Source organism: Dermochelys coriacea, chromosome 2, assembly GCF_009764565.3.
Source record: "Dermochelys coriacea isolate rDerCor1 chromosome 2, rDerCor1.pri.v4, whole genome shotgun sequence".
In the NCBI taxonomy this organism is placed as follows: Eukaryota; Metazoa; Chordata; order Testudines; family Dermochelyidae; genus Dermochelys; species Dermochelys coriacea.
The window spans coordinates 17,420,336-17,432,575 of NC_050069.1; the positions used below are offsets into that span (position 1 = coordinate 17,420,336).

The following is a 12,240-nucleotide window of genomic DNA, read 5'->3' on the forward strand; positions in this document are numbered from 1 at the left end:
GCCCCTGGGAACAGTTTTTGAGGACTACTGTCTGAGAGCATCTTTTTCTTATTATAAGCCTTACATGAACTATGGCCCCATCTAATGGCAACTTTCAATATTGCTGTATAATAATTCTGTGCGACTCACTGAATATGTCCATTGTTATCTTCTTTTGAATTAAGAGGTGTATTAACTGGCTGCGTTCACTTATAAACACAGATAAACATTTCCCCTAATGCTAATACTGTCCCTTTATATGTTATCCAGGCTGCCTGGAGGTACTATGCTACTAACCCTAACCGGATGGATCTCGTCGCCACCTGGAGGTTTTATGAATCAATTGTATCGTTTCCATATTTCAGGCAAGTGTGCTGCCCCCTCTAATCAGTAACACCGTATACAGCAGAACTCAGATAGGACATGGGATGTGGAATTTATGTGGATAAACAAGATTTTGGATAATTGGGCTTTTTCAGTGTTACTGCTGCAAATCAGGGGAACATCACCACTTTCAGTTTAGAGGGAGGTTTCAGGGATAAGGGGTTCTGCTGCATACGCCAATATATCTTTTTGATCAGTTTATGTTTTGATATTTTATTGTTCACCACATTCCTTTACTATTGTTTATTGAAAATCCATTTAGTGTGTGTGGACTTTTCTATATTGGGGATGATAATTCAGTTCATTAGAGGCAGAGAAACTAATTGTGAAATCTCGGAGTTTTTGAAAAGTGGGGACTATGTGTTGGAAAAACATTTGTATGTTGCTTCTCTTTGTTTTTGATTTACAGACCATTCTCATAGACTTCTTTTATGAGGGCTGCAGAGCCCAGTCCTTACTTAGTTTAAATACTTCTCATAGGGTTGCACAAATGGAGGAGGATTTTAAATAATTAGAATAAAAACCATCACAAAAACCCATTCCTTATGAATTGAAATGTAAAGTATGGCCTTGGATATGGAGTTAATACATGGTTATATGAAAAGCAAGTGTAAAAATGTCAACTTATAAAATACATTCAGCATATCACTATAGAGCAATACAATAATACAGGTTAGCTGATGTAATATTCTGGCCAGTAGGGAACAGTGGTGTGTGCATGTGCGTGTACAGGCACGCACACACATACACATTCGTATAATACACACAAATATAATTACCCACATGCAAAAAGAAAAGGAGTACTTGTGGCACCTTAGAGACTAACAAATTTATTAGAGCATAAGCTTTCGTGAGCTACAGTGTGAGCTGTAGCTCACGAAAGCTTATGCTCTAATAAATTTGTTAGTCTCTAAGGTGCCACAAGTACTCCTTTTCTTTTTGCGAATACAGACTAACACAGCTGCTACTCTGATACCCACATGCACACACTCATGATAATCTGCTTCCTGTCTCTCGATAGGATTGACAAAAGTATTTTTTCTCATTAACTTTGCAGAGCGAATACAGCTATGGGAATGTGAGTTGGATTCTGTTGTACTTCAATTATAATTTACAAAATTGGAAGCTATGCTCTACATATTTCTACATTTTTTTGAATGATGGAGTAAGAGGAGGGAAGAATTCAGCTTGTTTTTCAGATTCAGGTTCTGTTTGACAAGTTGGTAGTCTCAAACCATTTCTGGCTGTAAACTGAGCATGCTTAATCCTAAAATCATGTAGAGAAAATAAATATGGAACCCTCTGAATGCCATTTTAGTTTAAATCACTTTTCTGATTCTATATTGTACTTTAGTTCACCAGAAAATGTTTCCCCTTCACAAGAAAAAAAACCCTTAAATCTATTCAGGAGATGCTATTTATAGGCTCCACTCAAACATGGGAGAACGCCCCTAGATTCCAGTAAATTCAGGAGGAAGATCCCAGTGGAAAGAAAAGGATGTACCTGATTTTTAACATTTCACAGAAATAAACTGAGCAAAGAGATGACCACTTTTCATTAAAATAATCTTAATATATAATAATTAAAATAATAAAGCTCAAAGCAATACAAAGAATGGAATTCTGATCTGTTTAAAATCTTATGCTGTGCCCATCGCAGTGGTATCTGAATTCCTTGACTTGAGATGAACAAAAGACAGTGGGAGACTTATGGTAGGAAATATTACAAAACATCTGCAGAAGGGTGTGTCATTTACCCATTGCTTCAAGGCATTGCATGAATCTTAGAAATTGTCCCAATTAGGCAGCCATGCTGCTTTTCAGATGTCAGTTAAGTGAACTCTGCTGTGTAAGGCTTTTTTGTGTGGTATTATACATTTCTCTGCTACTCTCTTCTGCAGATGTCATGGGTAAGTAGCAGGGTGGATTTAATTTAAATCAAATTGATTTAAATCACGATTTATATCACTAGTCAGGAAGACTCAATTTAATCATGGATTTCTACATAAAAGTGCATTCTTGTTGGTTGTTATAACCTTAATACATATTCTTCACAACTCAGAGATAGATGTAGGTTTTCAAAATAAATCACCTGAAGATTAGTTTTACAGCTATATCAGAAAATGAATGATTGTTTGGTTATTTCATTTACCAAAGGTAATTTTAGCAGACATTTATGAAGTCATTGGGAGATGAACTATCTCCAATTCAACAGGTTAATCATTAATATTTGGAGGATTTTCTTGCCATGCTGTATTAGGAGGAGAACATCACCAGACAGACATTTTAAATTGTTTTATTTAACTAAAACAACAACATTATGTATTCTGGATTTTTTTCTTCAACAGCAAACATATAATATTTTAACAAAACAAGCATATGAATATTTGAATTTAGTTAAACATTCAAGTTTTTTAAAATCAGGTTTGTTTTTCTTAAAATTGTTTTTAACTAAAATAGTTCAATGAAAGATTTAAAAAAAAATTAAATCAACTATGTCAGCCAGGTCCACATGAGAAACTTAAAATTATTGGCTTCTGCAGCTAACTCAGTTGTCTTCATCTTCATTTTCCTGTTTGTTCATAATCTGGAAAAGAAAAACAAGCTTTCCTGCTTTTCCAGGTCCCAAACGATTTCACAATTTGGAATGAATTAGTCCAAAGGAAGAAAATATTCTTTCTACACCGGAAGAAGAAGCTACTGCTATTAAAAGTGAGATTTTCAATTCAACAGTCTCTGAATCCAAGTTCTTAAGTGACTTCCACCAGTTCACTGGTGTAACTTTCTTTAAAATATCATCAGCAAACATATATTTCTTGAATGATTCACCCTTAGCTCTGAAGTTTATTATAACTGGCATTATGGAGGGATGATTGCTGGATGTCCATGTCGTAGCCAACTCCTCTTCTTCAGCAGTTAAGGTTTGACCTTGATACCAAGTATTGAGAATATTTGTAAGAAAATGAGCTGGAGATAGTGCTTGTCCCATTCGTTTTTTTAATGCTTGTAATTTAACTTTGTCATTGCATATTTCTCTTTTTAAGATCTCACTCAATTCCTTCCAAATTTCAACAGCGTCAGCAATAAACAGCTATTTCCCTGCATTTTGTTCAAGGCTACAGAAATAGGCTTCAGGGTACTCACATGTGTTCAACATTTCTCTTAAGCCCAGTGTTGAGAACATTGGCTCTGGCAGTGCCATCTATTTTTTCATGATTTTGTTCACAAACTGTCATCAGATTAGGCCAGTTCTTGATCTAGTGCTCAAAACAGTCCGATACTGAGTTCCATCACATGCCTTGTGGGAGAGCTAGCTTGATTCCTCCCATTTTTTTTCAGAGCAGATGCTGCAAGGTGGTTGTTAAGGAAGTATTTTGCAATTTCAATAATATTAGCCTTTATTTCTGGAACAATGAAGTCTTTGGCTAGGAGGTGCATCAAATGAGCACTGCAATTGTATGTTATTAGCTTGGGACTCTCTTCACTCTTTTCTAAATTTCTTCTCATCTTGGATACATTTGCAGCATTTTCTGTGACCAAGCTGCATACTAGACATTTGAATTTTTTTTCAGTTTGTTATAGCTTTTACTGCTATTTCTTTTAATGTGTGTGCTGTGTGCACATTTCCTGATGTATTAATTGTTTCTGTAAAGAAGACCTTCCCTTCTTCTGTTGTCACACAAGCACATAGAACAGGATCATTGTGGACATTGCTCCACCCATCAAGACTTAGGTTAACAATTTCACACTCTCAACCTTTTGCACACTGCTCAATTTCTCTTTCATACACTTTATCCAGCAATTTGCCTGCGACATCTGCTCTGTTGGGTGGTCTGTATCCTGGTCTTAATGACTGACCCATGTTAATGAAGTGTGGGTTCTCAATCATACGGAAAGGAGAGTTTGTTGCATGAACAAACCGGGCAATTTTTTCATCAATTACCTCTTTTTGTAATCTGCTGGTTCTTATCACAAACTTATCTATGGTTGTTTCTGGATGATAGAGATTTTTTTTTCTTTTTGCTACTGTGGCTATGTGACATACATGATGTGACTGAAACACTATCATTGGCAGATAACTCTGAAACTATGATTGTGATCTTGAAGGTGGATAGTCTTCAGAATCCTGTATGTTGAGGATGGATTCTCCTAAACCAAATAAGTCAATGCAATTATTTAATTAGTATTACCATACTGCTCATTTAGTATTACTCATTGCATTCACTGATACTCAGTACTACTTTTAAAGATAAAATTGTAAAGGGATGATCTGCCTATTTCAGCTATTTATTTTTTATCACAACTGCAGCTAAAATGATAGTACCATAGAGTAACAACTATATTTATATAAGATCCTCCTTTCTTCATCTTCAATGCAGCTTCCTCCTGAGAAGGAATGCTTCTCATGATGTTGTTTGATTCAGGCAACCAGGCCTTTCATTTCTTTGTTGCACTGTTTGCATTTTGCATGCATGGCAGTCTTACCCACAGATAGAAGAACTTCATTAAAATATTCCCAAACTGGGTCTCTTTTACAGCCTGCTGCCATTATAGGTTTTCTCTTCTAGTGATAGGCTGGTACGGTAGATCTCAAATCAATGAGGGCTACACTCAGAAAGACCTCAAGCCTTTGGAATATGCTGCTCAAAAAGTTTCACTTTTGTTTCTACTGCCTGTTCCTCCCTTCTCACATTTATCTCCAGACTTCTTCTCCTTGTCCAGATCTATTCCGCCCCAAACAATCTTCTATTCATTGAACTTTTTGAAACTTTACACTTTTAGAGAGAGGTAAGGGATTGACTCTGTGTACGCAAATTTGCAGAGGGACAATAGGGTTGAGGTCTGTTATTTCTCACCTCTATATATTATTTATTTATTTATTTATTTGAAACCATTTTTGCTGTTAACAAGCATGTTATCTCTGGAGACACAAATCCACAGTTTGAGAACTGCAAAATTAAGCATCTCTGATGGTATCTTCTAGACTGAGCACTGAGTCCCATTGTGTAGATAGAAAGATTAACCTAAATAATCTATACAGAAGCCCCTGGAAACCTAATTCATGAACTATTGGAACTCATTTACAAAACTTTTCTTAAACATTACATGAATATATTGTCTCATACTATAAAATTAGAATTTATAATCCCTTTTCCATGATGAGAAATCTTTGAGCTACAATGTATCTTAATTAAAACTATCTTTAGATAGGTTTTTTTCCTCAAAAAGCTTTTTATCAAAAAAATCCAATTTTAAATTTAAAAAATCTTTTTTTTTTAAATCATTGATCTTTATCCACCCTGGTAGGTAGGGAGCCTGCTTTTAGAGAGGGCTTTGTGGAGTCGCACAGCTGGGAGACAAACTAGGAAAAATCTACCTGATGAACAGGTCTTTGATTTTTCTTTTCTTTTCTTTCTATTGGCTTGTCTACACAAACAAATAGTTTGTGACCAGCTGGGGTGTGAATCTATCCCACAGAATCTGCAGATTAATTGCCCATGTGGACCCTGTTGATTCACATAGCAGTCTGTTAGTTAACTTTGATCTAGTCCTCTTTGAAATGAGAGAACGAGCAGAACTTGGCTTTTAACAAAGAGGAAAACTAAGAGTCTATTATGGAGTCAATTTTCTTTTGTAGTATTCTGGATTTCACACAGCATGACATCTCAGAGCAGCTTTGTGTGCCTCCATTTTGAATCATGAGGGCACTTGTAACCTGGATTTTACAGGAGACCTTGGGAATAGATGACCAACATGCACAGAACTGATAGTATTTTTTTATGTGTAAGGATTTTGTTAATGCTGAGGGTTCTTCCCCCTCCCTCTTGAACTGTATTGGCCAGAGTGTTTTGATATCACAATGATGGGTGTGATATCAGAACCCATGTAGAACAGAATAATTAACTGAACTAATGTTGGCCTTTTGTAAGCGGAATTATTTAATTGTCCAATGAATCTGGGGGGGAAGGGCTAAGTGATTTTTATAATTGTATCCCTTTGCAGCCATTAGTTAAGGATAGGCTACTGTAGTGGAGAGAGTTCATGAGAAACATGTATTTTTTGGGAAGTGGGGGGTCATCTTTTTTTCTTGTTTGTTTTCAAATCTGCTCTCTGAGTTTAGGTGCAAAAAACCAGAAACATCCCAAATTAATGGAATCTTTTGCAGACCTGGGTATGAGCCTTTCTGTTCCTCAGTTTCCCTGCCTGTACATGGGAATAATAATCCTTCCTCACGTTGAGCTCTATAGATTAAAAGTGTCATATGAATACTAAGTATTACAATTACTCTCTACTATTGATCCCTACTAATGCAGCATTGTGCCTACGGTGGATACACGTAGAGTTTGTTCCAGTTATGGTGTTATCACTGATTCCAGCAACATTCTGTGGATGCAAAATATGACTGGAGCTTGTAATATCTCTGCAAGAGGATTAAACTTGATGTGCTCACTGCACTTATAGTTAGCAGCAGTTAGCATTCCACAGTATTTCCTTAAATTGATTTGGGGAAGCATTTGTTTACATCTGAAACCAGTAAGCTGAGAGAAAAAAGAACATGTCACATTTCCATTAGTGAAAAAATAACTCACAATTTGTTTTATTCACAACATCTTTCACCCTGACTGGTCTGGGATGTATTATAAAATAAATCTTCCAGGGGGAAAATCCCTTGGAAGTATTTATTTAGGACTCAGTTAATTTTTCTACTCTTCTTATTTGTCTCTCTACTACTCCAGTCTCTAGTTTCACACAGTCCATTGGAAAAATTAAACCATTTCCAAAGAGGTCCTTGAGCTCAGTGTTTTGTTCAAAATGTTATTTCTCAGCTCCCTCAATGGAGCTGGTGACCACTGGGAGTTCTGACTCAGTGGTGCGATATCAAGCTGGCCTATCCAGGCAAGCTTACATGGGTGACTTTACAATTGAAGCGAAATGTGGAACTTAAGATCATAGATTATCAGGGTTGGAAGGGACCTCAGGAGGTCATCTAGTCCAACCCCCTGCTCAAAGCAAGGCCAATCCAACTGCTGCTCTGCCCTATGTGATAGACCTAGCTATTCGCTGAAGACTGGGTCCTCAACGTAAGGGTCATAAACAGGTTTGCATGGGGTTATATCCACCTTCTTTTCTTTATGGCTAGTTGGGAGGGGAATGCCGGAGCTTTTTCTGTTGTAACACGGGTTGCAGTATGGAAAAGATGAGAACCACTGCTCTACAGCAATGCCAGAAAGAAAACTTCTAAATTTAACACACACTTCTTCTCTCCTTACTTTTTCCTATTGCTTTCGCTCTTCTTTTCCCCAAAAGAAAAGAGCAATTGGATGGTACTGCCAGGTATGTAACTGTCATGATTATATCCTTGCTTTAATATCATTGTTGAAGAATGCCTTATGGTTAATGTTTTGCTTGGAGGCTCACATGCCACGAACAAAAAATGCTATTAACACTGTAAATATTAATTAAAAACAATTTAAACAATGTATTTCTGAGTGCTTCCTTTATTCTTCCCTTTAATAATGGATCAAAGATACTATGTGTATAAAATGTATGGTACTGTGGAATTTTTGTATCTATCCTAACTAGTTGTTTATGTGTAAGGATTGGCCTAAATAGATTTCTGTTAGACTAAGCAGTAGAACCATGGCTTAGCATTCAGGTTGTTGTTGGGAGAATTTGGATCTTCTAACTAACATTGTTGGTTAATAACACCGCAATATCTTGATATGAGAAATCATGATTGTTGTAATTCACTACATTCACAAGCTCCTTGAGAACAGGTGTAATGAAATCCTAAGATGGACGAACATTATTACTAAAGTCCCTTGGCAGTTCTTAAAAAAAACAACTCTTATTTAGGGTTTGATGTAAAGTCCATTGGCATTCCCAATGGAAGACTCCCATTGACTTTGGAGCAAATCCCTACTGAAAAGAAGTAAGATTTCTTCAGTGACTGAGCAGGGATGTGATATTAGTCAGACTGCAGCTTCTTAACACACTAGGAATTCATGTATACACCAAGGATAAAATTTTCAAAAGCAATTAATTCAGTAGGACTTTGGCTCCTAAGTCACTTTGGTGCTTTTGAAAATATTACCCTAGAATCCCTTCTTTCCCTAGGTTGTGGTTTCTTTTTAAACAATAGCAGAATGGTTACTGATCTTGCAATCATTACTGCCAGACAGCACGGGGAAATGAGTATTTCAGGAGAGGTTGAACCACTCCAGATAAATAGGCAGGTGTGCGCAGTTCCCATTGACCTCAGTAGTCTTTGGATCAGGCCCCATGATGCTGTCAATATGACAGCTTCCTGTCTGCTTGCTAATTGTTTTATTACAATTAGCACAATTAAAATTGCTAAGTGACTTGCTCTTCTTTTTAATTAGATTTAATAAAGGATATTATAATTTATATTACACTCCAGTTTTCCTTTAACATTGTATAGAAACAAATGATGAAGGCATGCTTTCTTAGTACAGGGAGTGGCACAGAAAGCGACCGTGTCTCCAGTACCTGGCAGCCACAAAACTCGTAGTGAGAAAGTTGTAGCAGCAAAGTGTATTGTTTGAGTTTTGGAGTGCAGGGGGAGTATGAGGAGTTGAGCTGTGTCTGTCAAAGAGGAGCTAGGAATAATTAACTAGTGTATAGATTCAAATTCAGGCAAGGTTGGGTGATGAACAATAGTTTTTTAAATCTCCATTCTGTGCCCACTGAAAACAGTGGCAAAGCTCCATATGATTTCAATGAGAGTAGTGTGTGCACGCGTGCGCACACACACACACACTCTGATATGAATTCAGTATTGTCTTCCTCTCATTTCCATGAACAAATAGAATATTAGTAATCAGGTGCAGGGGTGGTTTAAGGCAAGACTCTTGCAATCTGGACCCAGTGGGGCAATAGACTCACAGCTGTATGTGACTATTTGGGGTGGACTGTTTGGGGTGGAGAGGAAAAGGCCACTGAGGAGGCTGTAGAGGGGGGAAAAGGAATGTATCCAGTGGTGAGGTTACATGAAAGTGTCTGTGAAGAGGGTAGGCTGATATAATTTTTGTGGCACCCCGAAGTTTTACTGGATCTCACCTTCCATGTAGGGTAAAACCATGCAGTTATGTGATGTGGTTGGATGAAGAGCAGACCTGACTGTCCATGGTCCCTGGTGTTGGCACAGGATAGGATGGTTGATGCTGACAGGAAAGGATGGGACTCTGGTACGAATGCTGGGTATGCCTTCCCAGTAGATTCAGTTCTGCTGTGCATGTTGCTGCTGCTCCTTGAAAAACAGTTCCTCCCCATAGATGGTACATACCCACACTCTACAAGGCAGCATTTAGCCCATTCTCTTAATTCATCCCTAGTCAGGATTTACCTGGTTATGGCTTCACGCCAGAAGTCTTATTCACTTGCCTTTCATTCCTTGAGCACCTTAAATACTGGGTTACTAGTTACTATGAGTGCAGTATCGCACAGAAATTTTGCTGTAGAAAGATGAATTCACTCTTCCTCCTTTGTCTGACATAGCCTAGATCTGTTCTTCTCCAGGGTGCATTGCAAGGCCTGTCTGTTGACTCAGATCTAATCCCATAGGGGAACTTTCCTGGCTTATACACTATCCTGGTGAAATGGGCTAACGAAAGGATCTGAGTCCTCGCTCCCACTTCCTTTACCCAGAGGCCTGCCTGACCTCAAGGGCTCCCCTTCCACTCTCCTGCGTGGCAGAGTCCTTGCAACCCCAACAGGCTGGGCCCCAGATTCCTGGGGGGGGGGCTCAACCCCCAACCTTGTTGTGGTCACTTAGGGCAGGGGCTTGCGTGTCCCCACTCCAGGATACTCTCTCTGCACTGGGCACTTCCCTGACCCACTGATCATTACATACAGTTTAAAGCAAATACAATTTATTAAACTGCAACCAATTTAAAAAAATAAGGAAAAAATGGGAAAGGTTAAAGGAAACATAACCTCCGCTCTGTGGCACAGGGCATCACAACCAGTGTCTCTGGAATGTCAGGGAAGTTCAGTCTATTCCTCACATGTCCCAGGCCCTGGCTGTGCCGCAGGAATGCTGCGGGTTGGACACTTATTCCGGTGGTGGCCCCACCCCTCAGGCTTTAGGTGGCCGGACCCTTCTTCCCAGCATTGCCCCCACCCCATCACAGTTACAATCCCCCTCCAAGTCTGACCTGCAGAGCCTCTTGGCTGGGGGCATCTCCCTGTGCTGGGCCCACTGCCCAGGGTCCCCTTTGCTCTCCCCAGCTGCTCACCGCACCCGGCTCCACTCTGTCTCAGCTCCAGCTCCATCATTCTGCCCCAGCCCTGCTGCTGCTCTGCCTCCAGCTCCCTGGGCTGCTTCTCTGGCCCCTCTGGCTCTGGTTGCTACGGCTCTGCTCCCCAGCTCCGCTTGGGCCCCTGCTTTCTCCTTAGCTCAGCCCCACTCTGTCTGACCCTGGCAATTCCGGCTCACAAAGAGGACGGGACCCCCCTGACTCCCTGATTAGCCTGCCCACCCTGTCAATCATGTTAACCTGGAGCATTGGCCTCTCCCCATTGCCCCTGGAGACTGTCTCAGGATCCTGATTTTCCATCGACCCTTCCCCTTTCTTTTGGTACTGGGAGCTATCCAACCAAAACACCCCTACTGAGTTTTAATCAGGGGACAACAATCCCCTTACATGAGGTTCATTTTGCAGTGGGAGTTCTTTATCACCATTAGTTGATAAATGTATGTGTGTTAAGCGTACATTTTCAAAGCTTCCACTAATTTTGAGTGGGATCCTGAAATATGCCTTTTTTGTTCCAACTTTTTGCAAACTTCCTCTGTATTTGAGAGAGACGAGGAGGGTGAGGTTCTATCTTTTATTGGACTAACTTCTGTTGGTGAGAGAGACAAGGGCGGAATTGTGGGTCCAATTTTCAGCAGTGCTGACATCTGTTCCGTTGACTTCAACTGGAGCTGTGGATTCTCACCATCTCTGAATATCAGGCCCTGTAAAGACAGTCCTTCAGGGTTTTGAACCTGATTCTATAGCCCTTACACAAAGTCAGAAAGAGTTTTGACTGGGTATAGAGAGCATTGTCTAGTGGTTAGACTATGAGATTAGGTATCAGGAGATCTAGGTTCTTTCCAAACTCTGACGCTGTCTCATTATCTGCCTGTCAGCACATCATTTATCATCTCTCTTTTCTGAGCTCTAAAGTAGGATTGATACAATACATACATAATAAACATACATAAATATAAAGGCATTTTGAAAACCTTGGATGAAAAGAGCTACCCAGGTCCCTTAATATGTTGTTATAAAGGATTGTGTATAATCTAATATTTCTGTGTTGCTGGTAACAATAGCATGACAAAAATAAAATAATATTTTGCAATGACAGCTGGAAAATGTCACTGTCTGCATTTTTTCTGAATGGACCTGCAGAAAACAGAAAAGGCGGGGGGGGGAGCCCAACCTCTGATCTGCACCCCACATTTTAAAGCACAAATGGAAGGCCCTTTCCATACTTCACTGTTTCACTAATAACCATTAACCTCTCATCTTAACAACTTCTTCTTCACTTTACAGTAATGTCATATTTACTGGGGAGTCATTCTTTGGATCAAGCATCACAAGAAAACTTAGGTATATACTGTAATAACTGAGCCTATCTTTCTCTTTTCATGTTTGCTGCATGCCATTTTCTGCCTGTGCTTTCTTTTTTTACAACAGTAGTTCATCTAACAAAAACAAAAAAAAAAAGCAAGGACACAAAATAGCTAGCACATAATGGATAATGTTTAAAAGATGTTAAGGGAGGCAGTGTAGCTTAGTGGTTAGAACATTGGGTTGCCATTCGAGTGACCTGGGTTCTATTTCTGGCTCTGATACTGGGCTGCTG

At 39.3% G+C, this 12,240-nt stretch overlaps 1 protein-coding gene across 1 annotated transcript in view; it reads left to right on the forward strand.

The window, feature by feature from the left end:
• The window catches only part of KCNQ3 (potassium voltage-gated channel subfamily Q member 3), a 318,729-nt gene that overhangs the window by 278,183 nt on the left and 28,306 nt on the right, over window positions 1-12,240 (forward strand). Inside the window, exons 8-9 of the mRNA XM_038390679.2 lie at window positions 250-344; window positions 7,672-7,698. Coding sequence (XP_038246607.1) covers window positions 250-344; window positions 7,672-7,698 — 122 coding nt within the window. The remainder of the gene's footprint in view (window positions 1-249; window positions 345-7,671; window positions 7,699-12,240) is intronic.